Genomic DNA, 24,437 nt, shown 5'->3' with positions numbered 1-24,437 from the left:
AAGTGAGATTTTCTGTGACAACAAGATGGATCTAGTGGCTAGCTGTACGTCTTGAGGATGCCATCAGAGAAAACAATGTAATTATTTTCAGGTTTCCTGTCAAAACTGGAGAAACGGGCAATCTTTTAGCAAAGCCTCAGCAGCAGAGCTGAGCAGAGAGCAAAAACACTGCAGCTCCCATGGCGCCGGAGGGCGGGCTCGGGGCGTCGGCCAATCAGACAGCGCGCGGTGAGCCAGGCGGCCAATGAGAGAGAGGCTGGCGGCTGTTGGGGGTTTGAATTTCTCGGGGGCTGCAGCGATGCTGCCGTTGTGACGCGGGTTCGCGCCGTCGCTTCAGAGCCGGGACAGAGGCGCTCGGGTGCGGGAATTGGGTAACGAAAGCCGGATTTATGCTATTTCAGGTTAAGTGTCCTGTCACATTAACGTTTTATCGCTTTCTGTAATCACTCAGAGCTTGAAGATGTCACAGGACGGCGACGATGAGTGGGAGCTGAGCAAGGAGAACGTGCAGCCGCTGCGGCAGGGCCGGGTCATGACCACGCTGCAGGAGGCCCTGGCTCAGCAGGACGCCTCCAGACGCACTGCTGCTCAGACCAGAAAACAGTAAGCCCTACTTTGGCTTTTCCACCTTATTTCCCTGCATTCTCAGTAGCTTTTCTGTGCCTTGTCTACCTGTACTAACCTCCCTGGTGCTTGAGAAATGAACTGAATTTATAGCCTTCATTACGCTGAAGGTGTTGCTGTGGGTGCTGCACTGCATAGGTGACTGTTTTTAGGATAGCAATGGATGGTTTAAACATCAGACTTTAGAGAGGTTCTTTTGTGCTTTTAAATGTGATCGATATGAAGAATACTTAATGCTCATAAGAAGGAGTCTTTGTTTGTTTCTTCCTTTGTGCAATAATCAATTGAAGCAGTGGGCCCCCAGCACAAGGAAGGTGTGTGCTTTATAGAATGAGTCCAGCAGAGGCCACAAAGATGCTCAGAGTGCTGGAGCACCTCTCCTATGAATCATAGAATTATAGAATGGCCTGGGCTGAGGAGGGCCACAATGATCGTGTAGTTTCAACCCCCCGCTATGTGCAGGGTCACCAACCAGCAGACCAGGCTGCCCAGAGCCACATCCAAACTGGGCTTGAATGCCTCCAGGGAAGGGGCATCCACAATCTCCTTGGGCAACCTGTTCCAGTGCGTCACCACACTTTCAGTGAAAACTTCCTCCTAATATCTAAGCTTCCTCTCTCTCAGTTTAAAACCGCAGGCTGAGGGAGTTAGGCTTGTTCAGGCTGGAGAAGGCTGTGAGGAGTCTTGGTTGTGGCCTTCCAGTGCTTGTAGGGAGCTTATAAATGGAAGGGTGGGCAGTTTTTCACCAGGGTAGATGATGATAGGACGATGGGGAATGGTTTTAAACTAAGAGAGAAGATTTAGGTAGATTATGGGGGAAATTTCACACTGAGAGTGCGGTGAGGTGCTGGCACAGGCTGCCCAGAGAGGCTGTGGATGCCCTGTCCCTGGAAAGGCTAAGTTGGATGGGGCCCTGGGCACCTGATCTGATTTAGTGATTGGCAAACCTGCTGGCAATAGGGGGGTTAAAACTTCATGATCTTTAAGGTCCCTTCCAACTGAAGCCATTCTATGATTTCTCAGGAGATAAATGTTTCCTACTACTGTGACAGCATATAGAGATCTGTGCCCTCCATAGCTTGCAGAGGCTCTTAAGTGGGCGAAGTCACTTTGGGTTTGGTTACAGTTCTTATGCATTATGCGTTCTGTAGTTATATATGATTATATCACTTAAAGGGGGTATCTTGTAACCTATTCAGTATTGTAGTCTCATCTTCTAATACATGTTCCCTGAGGAATCCAAGTTGACTCTGTGAGGAGACTGCATAGATGTGTGTGTACTGTGCCAGAATTTGACTGAGCTGAACAATTTGGGTGACTCTGTCTAAATATAATAAGTTGAAATGTATGGTATTTTAGTTTTTTTATTACAGACTGATAAAATGATGTGAATGAGAGGAATGATCATTGTTTACAGAATAGAAAGCATTAATAGTTACGCACACCTGTCGTATAGTTAATATGTATATTTTTTTCCTAGGGAATTTGAATCAGAAATCAGATTTTATTCCGGAGATGATCCACTAGATGTCTGGGACAGGTAAGCTTCCTTCTGTTTTCAAAGAAATAATGGAATGATTAGAGCTATGCTACTGAAATGTTAGACACCCTTATAAAAGCTTAGGAAAATATTATTGTAATTTAATAATAAACTTGCTAAAAGAGAAAATTGTTTTAAAATATGTCATAACCTGCAGTATCTGTTTCAATACTATTCCTAAGCTTTACTTTAGCTCTCGTTGTGTATTTCAACAGAAGCCATGCGTCTTACTCCAAACAGAATTCCAATGAATATGTTCCATCCCTAGGTACATCAAGTGGACTGAGCAAACCTTCCCCCAGGGTGGAAAGGAGTGCAATCTCTCTGCAGTATTGGAAAGGGCAGTGAAAGCTCTCAACAAGCAGCAGAGATACTACCAAGATCCCCGCTACCTAAGTCTCTGGCTCAAATTTGTGAGTGTTTTGTGAAAATCTTGAGTGTTGATTTTTCTTGTTATTTGTCATTTACATAACTATTTTCTTTAACCTTCCAAGTAAAAGTGCAACTAGTGCAATATTAGGAGTTGTCTCTGCAAATTTAATGCTTATTCTGGAATTCTATTTCAAACTTTCAGTAGTATCTTCAGATGTTTCTCAAGGTCATTCTGTTTGTATGGTGATATACTCTGTAAAATTTTTTGTTTTGTTTTGCAAACAAGCTGGTTTGAGTGAGTGAAGCTTGATTCTGTACATATTCTGGGAATGAAAGATATCTTTTAGGTGTTGTATCTGTCCTGCCAGTCATTTTAACTTATAACTGTATTGTATCCACATCTAAGTCTTAAGAAAAACCTGTATGCTCTGGTCTTGCACTGTTTCTTCATTGATATATTTTTAATTGCTGTTCTTGCCTTCTTAAAGGGACTTGTCTCCCTTCTTCACCTAGTTCCTAGACTGCTAATATATGTATATTGTACTTCTAGTAAAGTAACTATTCTCAGGAATGCCAAAATGACATATTTCAGTGATAGAAATATAGGAAAAAAACACTTAAATTCAATACTTGGAATATGTAAGCTAAAATTAAGGGGTAGGTAATACTGACATTCACAGGTATTGTCAGAGGTGTTCCTCATTTGTGTTCTCCTGGTGACTTGCTTTCTTTCTGTGCACTGTGACATGATACAATAGTATGTCTTGACTTAACAACTGCTGCTGCAAGTCTTGTATTGAAATAAATGCAATGTTGCAGAGGTGTCAAAAAGCAGACATTGACACCCTTTGAAATACTTGGGTTATTTCAGGGAAATTGCTGTAATGAGCCCTTGGATCTGTACAGTTATCTGCATAGTCAGGAAATTGGTACAACATTGGCACAACTTTATATTACATGGGCAGAAGAACTTGAGGCTCGAGGAAGTTTTAAGAAAGCAGATATAATCTTCCAGGAAGGCCTTAATCGCAGGGCGGAGCCTTTGGATAAACTCCAGTCTCATCACAGGTGAGCTTCCAGCTGAAGAGAAGAGCTTGAAGTAGTTTTGCATGTCTTAGTGGATACTTGTACAGTGAAATTTTTGCTGATTTCTCTGATATTCTCAGGCAGTTTCAGACTCGTGTTTCTCGGCAAACACTTCTGGGGCTTGAGGAAGCTGTTGATGAGGAAGATATGGGTCTTCTGGGAACTGAAGAACCTCAGAGAAGCACGCTGGCAGATCTAAAAGGCAGGGGGAAGAAAAAAGTGAGAGCTCCAATTAGTCGTGTAGGAGATGCACTTAAAGGTATGTTCAGTTGCTGAAGCAATGTATTGTTGGAAAACTTAGACCCTTTCGTTGAAGAATTTGCACCAAGTGTGATAGGCTAAAGGCTAATTTGCATAAATCTTTCCACTTACAGCCACAAACCAAAACAGAAGTTTCCAGACTCCTCAGCAGCTTTCAAATAATCTGGGCTTTGCTGTGTTTGATGAAAATTCCGCTTCGGCTTCTGGACCTGAGATTCCTGTACTTACTCCACAGCATTGGACAGAACCTCCAGCTCCAAGGGCCAAGGAGAATGAAATCAGCGCGGGACCTTGGAACTCTGGGAGGGTAAGGAGATGCAAAAAGAGGAAGATGTATGTAAGCCAATGTCTTTATCCAATCCCTGAGACAAAGATTGGGTTCTTTCACACTTCACTGGGATTTATTTCTACAGGCAGCTGTAGAACTTTCTAATTTCTTCCTGAAGACTCTCTGGCCCCTGTAATCAAGCTTAACAAGCTGATCTTGCTAGAACAGGTTTTGAAAACTGAAGTTTTCCTAAGTCAAATTACTGGAAAAATTGGCAGAGTAGGCCTGCCAAATTTTTTGAAGGACAGGAAAGTGCTATAAGAAAAAGGGAAAAGCTGAGCATAAGTTCCTTCTGTACGAAAAGGAGCAAGAATTAAACTGACATCATACAATACAACCCAAATACAAACCAAAGAAAGAACTCATTGCCTAGCTTCTGAAAGTAATACATGTACAGCACTCTGCAAGTCTGTTTTAGAGTGCTAGTGATGAAAATGGAAGATTGAACATCAAAGGAATTGAATTGTAGCAATTGAATATTTATCCAGACAGTACAGAGATTTGTCAGGAGATGAAAAAAGGGATGACAGAAGGAACGTTTGTTCCAATGGTTTAAACTGATGCATAACAAGACATAAAAAGGTGCTGTGACAGGTGTTTATTCTTCTTGAGAAACTGTCCACAGTGCTATTTGAAAGAAGTTAATCCTATGAAATCAAATTCTGTTTCATAGGTCCTTAGATAACTTCCAGCGTGCTCCTGATCCCTGTAGATTAGACAGGAAGAATGGAAGTTTTCAGATGATAAAATATGTGCGTAAGGCTTATCAGCACAGAAGTGCTTAAGAATGAAGCTTAGGAACAAAAATTAGAGAAAGAAGCAAAAGGGATGAAATCCATGGCAACTCCAGGAAGAATTGCTGTCACATAAAACAATTTTATTAAGTAAATTGAGAAGTTTATGGTAAATCATGGGTTTAATTTAGCTGAGAAAAATGAGGAAGAAGACTTATTAATGTAAAATTTATTGTATCATTTGCCTTGTTTCAGGCTGCTTTATGTTTATTCTGATCCCCCGAATGCTTCTAGAGTCTTTAGAGTTTTCTCTGTTCACACTTTCATAGTTTAACTGAGCTGGAACTGGCTGAGTAGGCAGTGTTGTCAGGGCATGCAGGGAGGCAAGAAGGAAGGCTAAGACTCATCTGAAATTAAATCTGGTGAGGGAGGTCAAGGACAAGAAGAAAGGCTTCTTTAAGTATATCAGTAGCAAAAGGAAGACCAAGGGATATGTGGGTCTGCTGCTGAATGAGATGGGTGCCCTGGTAATGGAGTACACTGAAAAGGTGGAGTTACTGAACACCTTTGCTGCAGTCTCTACTGCTAATAACTAACCTTGGGAATCCCAGACCCTTGGGATAAGAATCTGGGGAAAGGAAGACTTCCCCTTGGTCAAGAAGGTCAGAGATTGTCTTGGCAAACTCAGTGCTCGCAAATCCATGGACCCTGAATGCAGAAATGATTGTCATCTTTGAAAGGTCATGGAGAATGGGAGAGGTACCTGAAGATTGACTGAGGGGCGGTCAGTGTCCACTTCATCCTTCAAAAATTGCAAGGAGGAGGATTCTGGCAGCTATTGACCAGTCAGCCTCACCTCCATCCCTGGGAAGTTAATGGAGCAACTTGTTCTGGTTGTCATCTCCAAGCAATTGGAAGAAAAGACAGTTATCAGGAACACTCAATATGGAATCCGTCAAGGGGAAATCATGTTTGACCGGTCTGGTAGCCTTCTATGATGTCATGACCAGCTGGGTTGATGAGGGGAGAGCAGCAGATATTAATAAGTACATTGACTTTGGCAAGGCTTTTGACATAATATTCTCGTAGGTAAGCTTAAGTAGCGTGGGACAAAAGAGTGGGAGGAGAGGTAGATTGAGAACTGGCAAACTTGTATAGCTCAGAGGTTGTGACAGGCAGTGCAGAGTCAAGCTGTAGACTTGTAAGTGTAGTCGGGCTGCTTAGACTGGAGAAGTCTCAAATGGATCTTATCAATGGTTATAAATATCTAAAGGACAGGAATCAAGTGGATGAGCCCAAGCTCTTCTCAGTGTTGCCCAGAGGCAGATCAAGGGGCATTGAGCACAAAGTGGAACGTAGGAAGTTCTGTACAAACGTGAGGAAACCTTTTTACTTTGGGTGTGATAGACCACCTCTGGAGATACTCAAAACCCGCCTGGATGCTTTCCTGTGTAATGTACTGGAGGAAACTTCCTTACAAAGGGAGTTGGTCTGGAGGATCTCTAGGGGACTCTTCTACCCCTATAATTTAGTGATTGTTTAAATCCTCATCAATGAAATGTTGTTCATTTTGTCTTGTATTACAATGAAAGAATAATCTTTGGTGACTGCTTTGAGGTATTAAAAGCTGCACAGGGGAAAGAGGTTTCTAACAGAGTCAGAATGGATAAGTAAACTGCTGTGTGGGAAAGAGAAGCCAATTTGAAATATCCCTACAATGTAGCACTTTCTGTCTGAGGACCTAGGAATATTTCAGGTAGGCAGATGTATGTGAGTAGAATGTTATGGGACTCAATGTCATCTGTATTCTCTTTAAATAATAGGCTCTAATAGTAGTTAAGGGATTTCTGTGGTGTAGGAATGGCCTCAGAAGAAAACTGAGAAATCTGGAAGTTCTTGGTGGGCAGCAGAAGGGAGAGAATGTTATGATTGAGACAGCTTTGGTTGAAAAATGAAGTTGATGGCACTTCTGGAAAACGAGCAAGGAGCAAACGAGTACTTTCTTCAACTGGCACTCGTGGAATAACAGAGCCTAGCTCCTTAAAAGGATGTGCAGGAGTGGTGTGTCGTGTGTGTGTGTGTTTTGGTTTTTTTTTTATGAAAGTACCCAACTGGCTGATCTGTAACTGTTCATGTATTAGAAGAGTGGTTATGTTGTAAATGTGCATCTTGGAGAAGGTTAAACAGTTTGTAAGCTGACAAATGAGTCAAATACTGGGAAAAAGGGGGATTCCGTTGTTAAGAGAAAGCAAAGTCTGAAATTGAATCTTTAGGCTGCTAACACCTACTTCTCCTTTCTCAGCGTCCTCGCAGCAGCTCAAATTCTCGTGTAGAAGTGCCCTGTCCAGTGCCCAATTTCACCCCATATGTGGAAGAGTCAGCTCAGCTGCAAGTCATGTGAGTGTTCAGTTTGAAATGAGAATTGCTATCAAAGCTACTTTGTGCTATTCTGTTTCTTTGCCAAATAATCCAGCTTCTAGCTCTAAGGGAATTAAGGTTTCAACCTAGAAGCCCTTAATATTTCGGCTTGATGGCAAAGGCTTCAGTGAAAGGTGCATCAGGACATGAGAAATATTTGACTGTTCATTATGTAGGAGCCAATATACATTTATACATGCTAAAGAGTTTTAGTTCAATTCAGTGCACTGCCAGAATATCACAGTTACCTGTCTCAGGATGCTCTTCTCAGTGAAAGCAGCTTCAAATTGACACAGGCTTATTATTGCCACTTTCTGCTGTTTAGGGAACTCTATACTCTGGCTATGTGGAGTTTTATTCTGAAACCAGCTATCAAAGTTTCCATGACAACATTGTTGCTTAGGTTGTGGAGGAGTATGCTGTTTTGCCTGAAATTACCTTCTTGCTCACACAGTGTTCACTGAAATGCTGGTCAGTCCCACGAGATGGTGTTGCTATGTTTTGTTTCAGAATAGGAAAATGCTTTATTTTGCAAAGCTGCTTACCTTTCTTTTGCTGCCTAATGATGGCCATAAAAGCATATTTTGTTCTCTAGAGAGAGACAAGTAGAAAAGAATGTTTGATGTTATGTACTGCTTCCTTGGTTTTGAAGTACACGAAATCTAAGAATGTCGAAAGGTGTCTAACAGCATAGATCTTTCCTGTGGTTTTTTGCGTGTGGGCTGCAGAGTAGCTTTGACCAAGGGCATACCATAACTTAAGGGCATACCATAATTTAAGAAAGCTTAAACAGAATATTTTCCAACCAATAAGACTATTTTGGTGGCATTGCTGGCTTCCAGGACAGAGAATTAGATTTCTTGACATACTGGTCTCTCTTAGGTAAATACTAATTTACAGAAAGTAGCATATGTATATATACAAAATATAGATATAAAATACTTTTTTTTTTTAAAAAGGGAGTATTTCCAGACATGTTTTTTAGATCAGTTGCTCTTATCACCATTTACTGAAGAACAGAAAATTGCAGGAGACATCTGGATTATTACCTGCAAGTTTGTACAAATTGGTTCCTCACCCGAAAACTAGCGGGTAGCACTTCCTGAAAGAACTGACAGTATAAGGAAGTGAATATTATTGGCCCCTTTCACTGCACAAACTCTGTAATTTTTGTAACAAGGAAACTTTTTTTTCCCTGTCATTTGGTATGCAGAATATTCTTATTTAGAATTTGCTGCTTATTTTTTCCTTAAGTATTTTATTTTAATCTAAAATGCTAAGCTCAATCAAACTCAAGACCTTTCAAGTCCTGCTGTTTCTTTGAGTGTGTGTGTGTGTATATATATATTATATATTTTTTTTATCAGGTAAACTATTTAGCAGGGCGATTAGGGACTTGTATATGTGGTCACATGAATTGATGGAGCTAAAGTAAAAGCATCAATCCAGAATGCACAGTGATTCAGAGTAACATGAGAATTTCATTTGCTCTTGAGTGGGCCTTAACAACACTTCTTTCCTTTCTCACACCACTCTGACTTATGTTCCTTTTTATGTGCTATCATTCCACTTTTCTCATTTGTCTTTCAAAAGAATGTCTTTAGATTTGTGCAGCTAGATTCTGAAACCAGCTGTTTTCTCACCTGTACTGTCTCTGCTGTGTTTCAGTGAAGCATGTATAAACCAAGCAATAATTGCTCGTTTTGTTTTGTTTCTCTTCAGGACTCCCTGCAAGATTGAGCCCAGCATAAACCATGTTTTAAGTGCTCGCAAGCCTGAGAAGGAAGAGGATCCTCTACAGCGTGTGCAGAATCACCATCAGGATAACCAGGAGAAGAAAGAGGTAGTGATGTATTGTAAAGACAAAGGTTATGCTGGAGTGGAAGAATTCTCTTTTGAAGAGATTCGAGCTGAAGTCTACAGAAAGAAAGCAAAACAGAAAGCTGAAGGTATGCTTCAAAATGGAATGACTTCATCTTTCTGAGATGAAATCATAAAATTGTACTTATTTCTTGTCACTGTATAACAGTATCTATTATTGCAGCTGTTTTTTTTCTTCTGGAATAATTATTTAACTAGTCTGAAGTATACTGAAGGTAATGTAACTAACATATAACCCAGGAACTGGGAAAAGCAGACTGGAGGTTTAGCTTCCTTTTAAAGGATTCAGGCCTTAGCCTGAACATGAAACATATGTTGTGCCTTACAAGCTTTTCTTCCTTAGAGGAGATAAAGACCATAGCACAGAAAAAGGAAGAAATACAAAAGAAAATTGAGGAACTGGAGAAGAAATTAAAGGAGAAAGAAAACCACAAACAGCAACAATTACATGAGCAGGTATTGTCCTCCTTATTTAGCTGCATTTCTACAAACAGTTGCTATTTCAAAATACCAGAGGAGCAGTATGTTTTTTTCTTGGTTAGTATGTTTTCCTGTTTGTGAAAGGATATTTCAATCTGTTGTACACATACACTCAGTGTCATCCAGCTAGACAGCGCTTTTCAAGCAGAGCGGGTTGAGATGAGGACAGCTAGATAGATAAATAAGGAATGCAGTCACTGCTTCCCTTTGGCAGGAAGATGTCTAGCTGTTTCTGGGAAAACAAAGTTTCATCACGTCTAACAGTTACTTGGGAAGTCAGATCTGCAACTCTAACTATCTCTCCCTCCCCCATTCACACTTCATACTTCTGCCAGCTTTTCTTGTTGAGTACAACATCAAATAGAAATGAATGTTGCTTTCAGTTTGGATCAGATGTTCCAGCTGTGTCCTCTCCCAGCTTGCTTTGCCCCTGGTAGGACAGCATGAGAAACAGACCTTGATGCTGTGTAAGCATTGTTCAGCAAGAGCAAAAACTAGTATGTTATCAACTCAATGAAATCAAACAAAAAAATCCACTACCCACACCAAGCTGTTATTCTGTTGGCAGCAGTTCTTGAAAACCATTTTTTTCTAGTTGCAAATAGCAAGTAAAAGTTTATTACTTGAAAAGTTTTCCTTAACTTACTTATGTCCATTGGGCTAATAAGATATCTCCTCTCACAGTCTCCCTCCCTCTCCCCAACACAGTTCTCACTTCTAATACCTTTGGAATAAATGTTTTTAAATGATGAAATGCAGAATATTCTGTATTTGATGTAAGCTGTGGAAGTGCTTGTTAACAATTGCAGCATAACTAAAATCTCCTGTTTTTTTTTTTTTTTTTAAAAAAAAAAAAGGGGTTACAAGGAGTAAAATCTATTCATCCACTAAGCAGTGGATGCTTTCTTATGCCAGCAAATTAAGTGCAAATAAAAGCATCCAAAAATAATTATTAATCTGTCAGTGCTCTAATAACCCATCTGGGATTATTATAGCATTCTTGGAATATTGTTGCATGGTTTATCATTATATCATTGTAGAATCAAAAATATAGTTTTGTTTCTACAGCCAACAGAGGTAACAAAGCCTTCAGCGCCTTTGGGACTACAAGAACGTACTTTATCCAGTGTGACAGAACTTGGGATGAAACAGCCTCACTTGCAAAGGTAATGTAGAGGGTTTTCTTTGCCAGCAGTGAGCATTTCTGGGTACAACTCACTGTAATTAATGTAGAACACTGTTTCCCCAGAAAGAGTGGAGGTATCCTTAGGTGTCTGCCTGTAACTGGAATCTGAACTGAAGTTATGTGAAGATGGGTTGTTTGTCTGAGAATAAACTTCATTTTTTACAAGTAGCATAGGTCATCTTTGATTTCTTTTTGTGAAGTTTTCTTGTGTTTTGTGAGTGTGTAAAATACAAAAATAAATTTATATCTTTTCACAGTGAATGCTGCCTCTCAGAAGATATTCAGCCACATAAACTGTCTCGTTCTGAGGGTAAGGATTTAAATGTACTGAGAATGAGAAGACTGCGTTGAAGAGAAAGGGTTCTTTGATGTGAATAGCAAAACTGTAGCAAGCAAAAAGCAATAGCCTATTTGAGTTGGAATGAAAATAAGAATGTGCTAGAGGCTAGTGCCTTTAAGTGAATCTCAACGATAGACCCAGCACTTAAGGGCTTGAGAACTTTCATTATTTCAGAGGACTTTAAAGCATGAGAGCATTTTTCTCTTTTAATAGCTGAAGAACTTTCTTCTTACTTGTGTATGCAGTCTTATCTTCAGGAGTTTAAAACTCATGTTAAAATTGATACTATCTTTAGTTATTTCCTCTGCGGGTTTCATAGCGGGAAACAATTAGAAATTGCATTTGATTTTGTTGGGAAGGATGAGTGCTGAAAAATTTACTTTTGACTGGAATTGACTCCTGTTGCTATTTACAGAAGTCAAGTCTCTTGATTCGTGCCCAGATTTGGAAGGAGGAAGTGTATTTTCTGACTCTGAGGATGAACAGGAAGATCAGAGAGATAAAGCCAACCTCGGAAAAAAAGGTAAAAATTAAGCATATTCTAGAAAAAAAAAACAAGCTGGCTGGAACGGTGGTAAAAGGGGAGTTCTTCAACATGACAAATCCAAACCTTTTATTAAAGTTTATTTAAATATCAGCTTCATAAGCTCTTGCTGGGACTAGTATTTTTAAGATTGTCTTAAACCTTTTGAGTTGCGTTTTGTAGAATCATAGAATGGCCAGGGTTGGAAGGGACCTCAAGGATCACGAAGCTCCAACCCCCTGCCACATGCAGGGCCACCAACCTCTGCATTTAATACCAGACCAGGCTGCCAGGGCCCCATCCAGCCTGGCCTTGAATGCCTCCAGGGATGGAGCATCCACTACCTCTCTGGGCAGCTGTTCCAGCACCTCACCACTTTCTCTGTGAAGAACTTCCTCCTGACATCCAACCTAAATCTTCCTCCTTCAGCTTAAAACTGTTTCCCCTTGTCCTGCTATTGTCTACCCTTTCAGGAGTTGGCTCCCCTCCTGCTAATACTGTTAGTCCTGTTAGTACTGGATGCTGGGTATTTGATACACAGTTGTGGAAAAAGGTGTTGATATAGGAAAAACTCTTGTTTTTTTTCCTTATAGATGCAGTGTTCCTCCCCCCGCCAGATCCTGCTATGTTTTTCTCTATATTTGATGAATCATCTACTTCAGCAAACCAAAATATAAGGTAGAATTATTCATGACCTAGATTTTAGAGGGAGGGAGGGATGGAGGGAGGTAAAACAGAAGTATCAAACTACTTTCTCTAACACCTGCCTTACAGGCTCTTACTTATATGGTTGTGGGCTTTTTTATTTGTATTTTTTTTCTCTTTGTGCTACTTGTGATGCCTGTAACGAAAGGACATTGTCCTGCTGTTACTCTTAGGTTTGGAACTATTCAGAATGTTTTGTAAGCTTTCTTTATTCTGGAGAGCATATATTATGGTTTATTGTAATTATGGAGTAGAAAGTTGTAGGTTGAAATATTCAATAGATAAAACTCTTGACAAGAGTCTGTAGTATTCCAACCTTGAACAAATATTTAATGTCGTATAACTCTTAGTCATTCTACAGATCATGCCCAGAAAACTGCTCGGCGCCCTCTTGCTGTTCGCAAACCTTCAGATTCTATCACTGCGAAAGAAAACATACCACCAGAAGCCTGTGTAAGGAAACAGCTGACACCGTGGTAGATCTCCTGTCTAGGAGAAATGGGAATAGGACATTCTACTGCTGAACTGAGTGAAACCAGCTGGACTAATCTGAGATAAGCAAGGATCCTAAGTCACTGCCTAGCATGGCGATTGAATTGGGTGATGTTCATAGAAGTGTAGAATCATTTTAAAATTGCACTGGAAAATTCATGTTTATATTAGGCCTTAAGGTGGCTGTTACGATAATGGTAAGGAATCCTCCTAAATTTTAAGCAACAGATTAATGGCCAGGACTCATCACTCCAAAATTTTAAGAAGTTGTATGTTTGAGTACAACTTCTAAACACTGTCTCCAACTCATCCATTTTCTTGCTACTCATCCACACAAACATCTCAGATTCTGTCACTTGGAGAGCTGCATATTTGACTCTTCTAAACCTCTGTACTTGTTTCTTAAGCTGTTGTGATTCCCCTTCTTTGTATGCGAGTTTTGCAGATTTGTAAAGCTTTCAGAGGCAGAAGTTGCTGTCTCGCTAAGGATTTAACTACTGCATGCTGCAATGTATCTTTAGACTGGTTCTGGAAATCTCACTTTAAACAGTGAGAGGATTTTATTTTGAACTGAGAAGGATTTTACAGACAGTTGCAATATGAAATACAAGTAGAGTTTAAGTAATTCATGGTAAGCTTTGTGTTAAATTTGGTTCTAGAGTCAGTCTGGATGTCTGCTTACTTTAGTTTTCACGTATGCCTTTCCATGGCCGACATTTTAGTCAGCACTTAAATAATATGCTTGTAATTGAACTGAGAGGCACTTCTGGGGTGTTAGAGCAAGCAGCCTTTAAAAGTATGCGGCATCTCTGCAAAGCTTTAGAATGTAATTCTGATGGGCTTTCTAGTTGGGGGGGGGGGAAACACATGCAAGTAGATTACAGTTAGGATTCAATAACTCGATTGGAATAAATGATGTAAATGGAGTGTGTAAAGACTGAGTGTCAGAGTCAAGCTGGAAGGTGATGGGGTGGAAGACAGGGAAGAAAAATGCTTTTCATATTGATGAGGTGAGGGATAACTGTGGGACTGGAACGACTAGAAGAGTCAGCAGGAGGGGGTTGAAGACAGTAAAGAAATAACACGGTTTATGGGAGATACTTGACTAGTTTAAAACCCCAGTGAATAAATTCTGTTCTTATACTTGTAGATAAGCTTAAAAAAGAGCAGATGTGACTTAATATGACAGATTTAGTATTTGCTTGTATGACATATGTCATGGGTTCCTTTTTTCCTGGAAGGAAGTTACGTTTGAAGCACATCTTGGCAGAACTTCTGAATTTTCCAATGGAGAGAGAGGAGAAGTGGAAGACAGCTTTTCAGTTTTGAATTAGAAATATATGTATAATTTGACACAAAAGCTACAGGCTTTTCAATCTTCTACCTGTTTCAGGATGAGCAGCATGGAATTGAACCTTTGACTGAAGATGCAATTGTGACAGGCTCCTACAAGCACAAAAGCCTTTGTGCCAACCCAGAAGACACGTGTGACTTTGTTAGGGCTGCCCATCTGGCCTCAACTCCCTTTCATGGGGTGGTAGCTCAGAGAGTCCCAGCTCCTGCTTATTCACAGAGTGTTCTAAAGGAAGACTGTCCAGAACCCAAGAGTGCACCTCTGGATGAGAAAACACCAGTTTGTGAGGCAACTTACAGCGAAGCTCTCTGTGTAAATAAACTGAGGTAATTAATAGCACTGCACTGTAAGCTGTTTTTCCTGTGTCTTGTCGGTTGTGATTTTACTACTGTTTTGAAGGAATTATTTTCTTTTACAGTGAATGCTGTTTCCCTAGGTCATGGTCCATTTTGCTCTGAGCAATTTTGAGCAGTAACAGGAAACTTGTTTAGCTTTCTAGCATTGCTGTTGAGGGACTTGACTCTATGCTTTTTCTACCAGTTAATTTGTGAAGAATTTCTTAAATATATTCTGTCTTTGTAACCAGAGATGAAAAGATGACTAATTGTTTTTTTTTTTGTACTTGTTGGTTTCATTAGTCATTTTAATGTATAGAAATGGATCGGTGAGCATATCTGAGATTTCCTCTGCAGGGAAAGAAAGAAGGAAAGAAAAAATGCTAAATAACCTGCTGTTTCTTACCCCTGTAAAGAAGAGAGCACCTGTTGTATGGTATCTTCTTAGTTCACAACTGAATTTGATGTGCTAGTTGTTAGTATGTAAACATGTTTACCAAGCTGAAGGTGTTTGTTTACTTGGCAAGTTTCCTGGAAGCCATGCTGATTATAATTAGGAGGGAAGAGCAAGAATGATTCTTCGTTAGCTAAGGGAGGAATAAAGATTCAGTGCATCTTCTATTGTACTAGTCATATTTAATGGAAGAGTCATTTGTAGACAGAGATTCTGAACATAAGCTGGTGGAAGCAGACTTGAGGTTTCAACATAGCTGTCCATTTTCCAGTAAGGCTAGGAACAGACTTTTTTTCTACAAGAAGTCTGGGAACACACAATATACTTTCAGTAGGCTGCAGTGATTTAAACCCTGCATTTTTTTTAAAGTCTGAGTAGTTGATGTCTTTGTTTACAGCCCAATCATGGAAGCAAGTCTGGAGGATACTCGTTTGTCGGGTTCTTCTGTCTCTTCAGGATCTTCTCTTTCCTCTGTTACACAAATATCCACAATTAAATACCTGCACATCCCTGAGAAACTGGAACTTGCTCAGAGCTTGCCTGCTGAACTAATTGCTGATTCTGGAGGTACCAGAAAATTTTGGCTACAAGAAAATGTGAAACTAAGAGCTTTGTTTCTTGTTACAGATCTTTGTTAAAGCTTAGAATAGGAATGGTCAGAGCCTTCAAAACCTAGCCAGTATAATTAAGCTTGTATTATTTTCAGAGTGTTTAATCTGCTTTGTCTTTTGATTTCAATTTATGGCATTTTAATTAAAACTATGTGTTTGAAAGTTCTTAGTGTATCTACTTTTGGGAACAATGTTATTGTATGGATATAGACCAGGTGATCCAACAAGTCTGTTGTACTGCTCATATTCCATAATGAAGTTTGCTCAGAACCTGGAATCAGAGTAAAAAATAAGCATGTTCAACATAGGGTCATGGTTGAAACCTGTTAACTGCACTGCGACTATTACTAGTTTATAGTGTTTGGGAAAGGAAGTTGGCAGAAACCTTTAGTGCTCTTGTGTTTTGCTCTGCCTGATGTTGAAGGCCAACACTTCTCAGGCTTTGTATAGATGGATTCGTCTATTGAATGACACCTTCTGTTCTGCCATGCAGGAAAAACAAGCTCAGAACTGCACATAGTTTTCTTGAAGGTTTTCTGGGAAGTATAAACCATTAAATTCTTGTTGCAGAGAGCACCAGATTTGGTGTCCAACTTTTTCCTAAATAAAAACCCTACTGTATTCAAAGAAGTTGATTATAATCAAACCCTTCATTTAAAAATCACGAACTGATTGTCTGCTCTAGATACAGATTTTAGAAAAGGACTGTTAGTTCGGAAAATAATGGATTTGGATTGTACTGGGGCTGCACAGATGAACCTCATCTAATTCATAGCTTTCTTTCTCACAAAAGGAATGTTTTACAGTACGTTAATGGTAGTGTTGCTGAAACCTCATGATGAGGTACTGTGTAAGGCAGTTTCAAAGATAAGTGTTATGTTCGTTTTGTAGAATAATGAAACTATTGGGAACAGATTACTATACTTGCAAATGGAAAGCCAATATCCAGGTAGATTTTTTTTCTCAACAGAAGCTTTTCAGAGTCTTGGGCTGATCTGTTTTTACTGTCTTTCTAGGTGATGGTACAACTCAGTTGTTGTGGAATGCTGAACAGCGTAAAAAGCTTCTAGATCCCATGCCAGAGTCACTGACTGCTTCTCCACGTTTTCATTTGGAGACTGGATCTCTGCCTGTCATTGAGTTTGAGAAAGACATTGAGCTAGGTGGGTATCCCAGACACTGGGGAGTGCAAGGGACCTCACTTATCTTGTAATTGGTTTGAAATGCACTTTTTATTCAACCACAGTTTTATGTGGTGAAGATGGGGAACAGAATGAACGTATCCATAGTATGTTATATACGGAATGAACGTGTACGTATTTGGACATATACTTGCTGTGATGGCTCACGAATGTGAAATTTCGTAACAGGAAATGAGACTTACTGTATCAAACGGGAATATTGGACCAATGAGGAATACAAAATGCTTTTTGCTATTCCAGTGAACTTTCTTCAATTAGATGCAAAGGGATTTGCCATAAAGGTAAGATAACGCTTTTGTGCATGAAGTGTGAAATGTTAAATTCATATCATGAGATATACGATATACATTAACTTCATTGTGATTTCAGGAATGCCGCACGTAACATTTACCATACCTCGTGTTCTCTTACTGATACAGATTGAAGGTTTCTGACTGTGGAAAAAATGTTCCTTGATAAAGTGGTGTTTAAAAAAGGGAAAGAAGGATATGAACAACTTTTGCTTTAATCCTAAAACAAATGTTCTTATGTATCCTCTTGTAGGTGTATTCTCAGGCTGTTCCTTGGGATTTTTATATCATGCTTCAACTACAGGAGCGTTTGAATGCTGACTTTGACCAAAGCTTCAGTGAAAACTGTAGCTGTTTCTTGTACCAAGACGGCTGTGCTATTCTGCACAGGAATATAAATCGCTTCACACTTGGGGTCAGTACAGATAAAGTACAGCTGTAGGAGGCCATGAACGCTTCCATAGGTACCATCAGTGAGTTTCAGGCACTGCTGACTGAGTAAACGCATTTCTGCAATCTAGATCTCCTATTTTGTTTTACCTACATATAAATCAAGATTGTCTATTCTAGTTTTAGTTAGAGCTGTTTTCTCATTTGTAGATCATGTGCTGCTTTGGGAAAAAAGCAGTTCTTCACTATTTTTTGTTCGTAAGTGATTAAACAATCTGAGCCAAGAACTGTGTAACTTTTGCATTTAACACTATTTATGGTTTAGCTTGGCATCTTTTAATGAGTTCCAGTCTGCTTTTGAAAGGTCACAGCACTTTAGTGCCTTGTTCAAGGATTTACGTTTTAAATAAAGTCTAGAAAGTTCTCTTTGGATTGTTGCATATAAATTAAATAGGTTATAAATAAAACAGTAATTTCAGCCTTCAGTTCAATTTCCTCCTCCTGAGCTCTTGTCCTCTTCTGAGAAATAGTGTTTTCTGCGAGCTCATGGTTACTTTCTGTCTATACTGTTCATGGGCAAAATCTGGTTTTACTGAATTTAGGGTAGGACCATTATCTCTGTACAGATGAGTGGGGTGAGAGGGGGTGGAAAGGTGAGCTATAAATATTTGTTAATCTGAGGTAGAATGGCATATAAATGCATGTTTATTTCCTGTTTTCAGGATGTTATTTTTGGCTGCAAGTCCATTAAAGACGAAGTTATTCTACTAGTTGTTTATAATCTTCTGGGTGTGGTAGAGAAGCTCCACAAAGCAGAGATTGTCCATGGAGATCTGAGGCCAGAAATATTTTTTCTGGGAGACAGGTTAGGTTATGTGTATGAATCGAATCAACCTTTCTTTCACTGTCTGCCTCCTTCCAAGAAATGGTGTAGAATGATGCTGTAAAATGTATATGATACTAAGTAAAATGTTTTTGCCAGTGTTCCCAAATTTCTGCTTTACAAACATACCAGACAGCTAACTGAATGTCGTAAATAACTTGGTCCTGCATAAAACAAGAAATTAGAAGACAGAACAGGTGATCTGTTTATATTAGTGGCTTGGCAGTATACTGCCTCTACACAAGTACTTTCCCTCCCACCCTTTCAGTTTGTGCTCACTGGTGTGTAGACGATGAAAGGTTTAATGAAGTATTATAATATTTAAGTCTTTCTCATGTAAAAGGATTTTGAATTCCTGAAGGAGAGGGAAAAGTGCTAGAAACAAGCTTACTTTCCTGTTCCGCTAACTATGTTTCAGAGAACTGTGGTGAATATAAAAGCTGCAACATCTGTAACCCATTAGTATTTCTTATTGCTTTCTCTGGAGATACTGATATCAGCTTCAGGCTGCCAGCTGCTTTCCCTTTCACATGCTGTTTGTTCAGAAGTAGTTCTTAAGCTAACCATGAGAGGGAAGTATTGGCATAGATAAGGCTCACATATACTACACATGGCTTTTTTTCTGTTTTTTTTTTTTTTTTTTTTTTTAAAGTTGTATTTCCTCCTGCTTGATTTGTTTTCTTTCTCAGGATCTGCGATCCATTTGCTAATAATGAGATGACAAGAGCTCTGAAGATAGTGGATTTCTCTCACAGTCTGGATTTAAGACTGCAGTCTCACGTAAGCTTACTCAGCAGCTTTCCAATATCTCAGACCCCTCATGGACAGCAGCTTCTGGCGAAAAGTTGCCTTCCTTATCAGGTAAATACATCTGGCAGGGTATCTTAGTGTCTGTGTTTCCTTTTCAAAATCTTTGTATTTAAAAGAACTTATGGGAAACTCAAATACTGAATAAAGAGAATTTATCATCTGATTTGTTTTTGGCGTTAACTGAAGGGACTTAGCAACTCCAGAACAGTGCTGCTGAGTGTCTGTGACTGCTCTATCTATTTAAGAGTGTAGAGTTAAACCAGAATTCTACTTTTGAAGAAGTTGTACTGCTTAACTCCTGAAGATTCTAATGCAAAGACCAATTCATAATTAAATGTGTAAAAGCACAATATTAGAAATCTGTAGTGGACTGCAGGAATCAAATGAAATTGAACTTTGTTGTTACTGCAGGCAGACTTGGTTGGCGTTGCAGATATAGCCCATTTGATGCTGTTTGGTGAGCATGTCCAGGTCTATCAGGAGAACTCCATTTGGAAGATCAGCCAAAATGTATCCAAGTAAGTCTGTTTTCAGAGGAGGCTGCTGTGAAGGAATGTACTTCCTTCAATTTCCTTCATTTTCTTTACAGTTGTAAAAAGCTTAGAACACAGATTTTAGATAAGTGCTGTGAGGGTTTAGTTTTTGAAACTCACACACTGCGTGAATCTGGAGTAGCTTTAGTGCTATGCAGGTGGCAGTTTTAAGCTGAATAAGGGCTGTACAGGCCAGTTACAATGCTGATCATTTGTTTTGCTTGCCTTTCAGACCTGACTGTCTTAGTCTCTCTTCTGACTCAACAGGCCAAGCTTTGGAAGTGTGTGGGTAGAGAGGAAAAAAAAAAATTACATGGGCATTTTGCTTTAGAAATGGTGATTTGGATTTTCTGCATTCTTCATTCTAGGCTCTATTGAAGGGCTAAAACACTAAGCCACTGCTTTTCTTTCTACAACAGCTGCAGAAGCAATATTAATCTTATACGTGTACAGGAAGGAAAACCAATTAAGGCAACCACTTTTTGGGAAGTGATGGTTTTTGTCCTCAGTTATTAATTAATACTGTTCCCTTTTAGATGCATGTTTTGGCTACAAAACTGTCTTCATACACCCTTTATTTATTCTTACACAAAATGCTAATTCATTTCACTAGTCATATCCTATAGAATTTCTCGGCCTTAGCATTTCCTTAGGATTTTCCAGAGCTCTGCTTGTAACGGAAATTTCCTGAGAATGGTCTGCATTCAGGATCGTGGTATATTAGCTATAGTCAGTTTAGATGTCCTTCTGTAACCATTTCTTCAAGAAAACCTGCTGCAGATTTGGGATTTGTCCAGTTCCCTAGCAACCTGCATTACTTACGCTTCTTAGTTTGTTGTAGTCAACCATTAGGGGGAAAAAAAAAATCTAATTTTAAGCTTTGTGCAGGGATATAAAAGCTCTCCCCTCTTTACTCTACATTTCTGTTTTTTTACACACAGTGATACCAGTAGTTACAAAGCTATAGCAAGCTTCTGCTGAATATTGACCATACATTCTGTGTTGTACGCTGTAGCTAGGGATATTGTATGCACTAGGCACAAAATCACCAAGGGTAATTCATCTCTGTGGTTATGAATATCAGTGATTTATAGGTTGGCAGTAAACCTGTGTTTTATAATGCTTTAGTTTCAGAAATACTGAGGGGGAAAAAACACAGCAGCTAAACTCTTGATGGAAACTGGCTTTTGTTCTCTACTGTCTTTGAGTAAATCTGACGTCCTGAGAAGTAGAATTCCCATACATTCATTTCTCTCAGGACGCAATCTTTTTTTTTTTTCTTTTTATGTGATGCTTTGTTGGGATGGTAGGATACAATTCTGGTGAGTGTTGTTTTTTATATCTCATATTCTTTCCTGGATTTTTTTCATTCTTCAAGAGATGAAATTGAGCTACAGCAGGTGAAGCCAAACAAGGCCTGAGCTAAGAAAGGGTGTTAGGGACCTCATCTGGGTGTGGATATTGAGGAAAAATAGCAGTAACTCTAGTAACTGGACTGGGATGATGTGAGTAGTGGGTGTAGAAATAAATAGTGTGGAAGGGTTGGCCTGACCATTATGGGGAGTTTAGAAAGGAGGGGTCAGCTGAAAGGAATTTGGGTCAAAGCTGTAGACTTGAATTGAAAGAAAAGAGGTTTTGGGTGGAGGTGGGGTACGGAGATGCTTGAGTAGAAAGGGCACTGAGAGCTGTGAGGGGTTAGAGGAATTTTAAGGAAGGAGAAGGCAAAGCTTGGGCATATGTTTTTAACACTGAACCCAGCTTGTAGTGGTTCATCTTTTACTTAGATATATTAGTTTATGAATTCTTTTTTTGAAGTTGTCAATAGAAATAAAGAATTTAACCTTTCCATTCTGGTGGTGATGGTTTTGTTTTTTTTTTTAACATTGCTACTAAAATGGAAGAAAGGATGAATGATTTCTTGCAATTCTTGATACTGAAAACCTTAAGCACATATCAGTTCAGTCCAGCAGGCTTGTATGTATCAACAGCATCAATGGGGCAGTTCATTACGCAGGAATAAGCAATCTGCACAGAATCTTTTTTGTTTGGCAGATTCTGCATTCACGCTTAGATCTTTCGGTGTGTCTGGTTCTTATTAACAGCTGATGACTTTTCCTCCACTCAATTTAAAGCTTTCAGTAAGTTCTCAAGTAATCTTTGGCAAGTTTACTGCTGCAGGGTGTCTTCATCAACCAGAACTGCCTGTGCAGTGAAAGGGCTTCACTCTGAGAGGAGTTAGTTGATGGATATTCATTAATGCTGTGTTTTATCCTTGCAAGTCAAGAATTGTAAAACAAGGTGCAAAAATGGCCTTGGAGGGCTAATGGCGCTCAAAGCAGGATCCCTTCCCCTTCAGAAGCTGACAGAATGAATACCAATTGTTAATTTGAGGTATTAAATATTTCTGGGAAGGTAGAATGTAAATTCTGATCAAGTTCTTTTCGTTCTTGAGTATTAATATAAGGCTGACTTAATCTCTTTTTTAGGGAAGTGGAGTTTTAACATGTTACTGTTATTAGAGGATGAATACAGAGACATTTTGGTTCCAACAGTGTTGGTTTTTTTTTTCTTTTTTTCTTTTTTTTTTTTTTTCTTTTCAGTTTTTCTATTTTCACCACGTTATTTTAGGGACCTTCATCTGTGCAGGCTGATAAAAGTTGTTATGAAGAAGCTGTTTGAAGTTCTAGACTATTTTTATCACTCAGTTCCTTAGACATCCCTACCAACACATAACATCTTCTGCTCTGTGTCTTACTTGCTGGGAAGGAAATGGCCTCCTGTCTTTTGGGTTCTGTATGACTGCATTATCTTAAAAAATGTAAGAGTTACCAGTGTAATAGAGAATCTGGCTTGAACTGAGACTGTGGCTGCTGTTCTGAGTCACTTGCACAAAACAGAGGCTGATAATTTCTTCAAAAGCCACTGTAACTCCTGGCTTAAAGTCACGAGCTGCGCAGTCTGTGGTCTTCAGTGCGACACTGAAAGACAAAACGATAGCTCTCATACCAGTTCTCTTTGCATTTTATGAGTCACTTTGCCTTTTTATTCAAGCTGTAAGTCTATATCTGTGAAACAGAGGGTTTATTAATTGCCTTTGAAATACTTCTGTAGGAGAACTCTGGAAGAAAGAAAGAGGGGTGAAATAAGGGAGTTAAATCTGACTCTAAGCCACACATCAGGTATGCTAGGACAAGTAACTGTAAAAAAGTTTTAGAGCTGTGAAACTATGCACAAGCCTACTGGGGAAAGAGAAAGAAACCCAAACAAACTGAACTATATTGTTAGTTTTCATGTTATTTCCATGTGAGTGAAAATATTGTTTTAGACCTGGTTTTCCCAGGGCGTTTAATGCTGAATTTGAATGGAAGTATTGACTAATGAGTCATGTGTGCGTACTCGTTTCACTGAAAGTTTCTTGGTTTATTTTAGGACTGTTGGCTGTGATTTCTGGGGTAAATTTTTCCAGCAAATTCTGAATGCAGATGGTAAGTCCACAGTGCTGCTGCTGAGAGGATTGAGAGAGGAAATAAGTGACATGTTTGACAGCTGCTTCCAAGAACATCTTTGTGAATCCTTAGCAGCACTGGGAGATGCATTGTGCCTCGAGAAGTTCTGATTTCACAGAGGAGTAATCTGTTCTGTATTATAGAGGGGAAGTTGTTGTTAACATCTTTATTTTTTTCAACTGTAAGCATGAGCAGTGGTTGTAGCCAATTCTACAGTACTTCACACAGGAGTCACCAAAGAATATCACATCAGTGCCTAGATATCCTGAAACTGTTACGTGACCTAGTCTGTGCCCATGCAATTTTCCAGGAAAAATAGATTGTCCTAACTGCCCCCTTTGTTATAGTTCCTTAAAAATGTTTTAGTGCCTTGTTCATGCTGCGTTCCCAGAAGTTCTCAGTCCTACATTTAGATTGTCTGTAGTACTGTTTTTTATCATTGTTTCCTTAATAAAGTTGTATCTTGATTGCAACTCTGTCTCTTAAGCATTCCTGTCAGATTGTTCAAAAGGTTTGATTTACTGTCCACTTTGGCCTTGCTGGGAATTGTCTTCAACTACTAGGTGTGAAAGCATCTCACTTAGTGGCAGCTTTCATAACCATGCGGAATTTCCTGGACACTTGAACGTTTTCTACTTGAAATATGCTCTCATGGATGATTATCACAGGAAAATAACGAAGACATAAGTGAAAAAGGTGCATAGTTGCATTTTTCCTTCTCAAAGCATGTTTTATCTATCCTCACAAGGGGCTAGAGTTACTGATTGGGTTGGAAATCTTTCAGAAATCTTGCAGACTATTTGCTATACATGCTGATGATATTGCAGGTATTTGTGGAAGCTTTTGGACATACATGTTTGTGTTACCCTTTTATATGCTGCATTACTGAAACCAGTACTAAGGCCTGTAATAATTCAAGACTGAACAGAATATACAGGATCCAAGGTGAAGGCGCAGAGTAGCTTATGTGCAGTGGAACTTCTCAGATGCGTGGTTTACTTCTCATACTTTCTCCCACATATGTGCAAGTAGAATGCTACACCAGTAGTAATTCTTCTAGTAACAAACAAGCTAGCTTTAGATGCTTGCTTTGTTTTGT

General features: G+C 39.3%; 1 protein-coding gene across 1 annotated transcript; it reads left to right on the top strand.

Moving 5' to 3' along the window:
• Positions 1-460: 460 nt before the first annotated feature.
• Positions 461-23,448, top strand: BUB1B (BUB1 mitotic checkpoint serine/threonine kinase B; the record flags this gene model as incomplete). Its single annotated transcript, XM_079537848.1, has 23 exons — positions 461-603; positions 2,105-2,164; positions 2,433-2,577; positions 3,408-3,604; positions 3,703-3,881; positions 3,997-4,190; positions 7,248-7,342; positions 9,086-9,312; positions 9,588-9,700; positions 10,793-10,890; positions 11,168-11,220; positions 11,693-11,773; positions 12,367-12,451; positions 12,829-12,931; positions 14,364-14,650; positions 15,511-15,680; positions 16,741-16,887; positions 17,095-17,207; positions 17,470-17,631; positions 18,329-18,471; positions 19,179-19,350; positions 19,711-19,817; positions 23,262-23,448. The coding sequence occupies 23 exons, from the start codon at positions 461-463 to the stop codon at positions 23,446-23,448; spliced, it is 3,261 nt and encodes a 1,086-aa protein (XP_079393974.1).
• Between the last annotated feature and the right edge of the window lie 989 nt (positions 23,449-24,437).

The sequence above is a fragment of the Tetrao urogallus genome (genome assembly GCF_951394365.1).
Source record: "Tetrao urogallus genome assembly, chromosome: 6".
NCBI lineage: Eukaryota > Metazoa > Chordata > Aves > Galliformes > Phasianidae > Tetrao > Tetrao urogallus.
The sequence above is the reverse complement of the archived record's forward strand: the minus strand, read 5'-3'. Positions and strand labels throughout refer to the sequence as shown.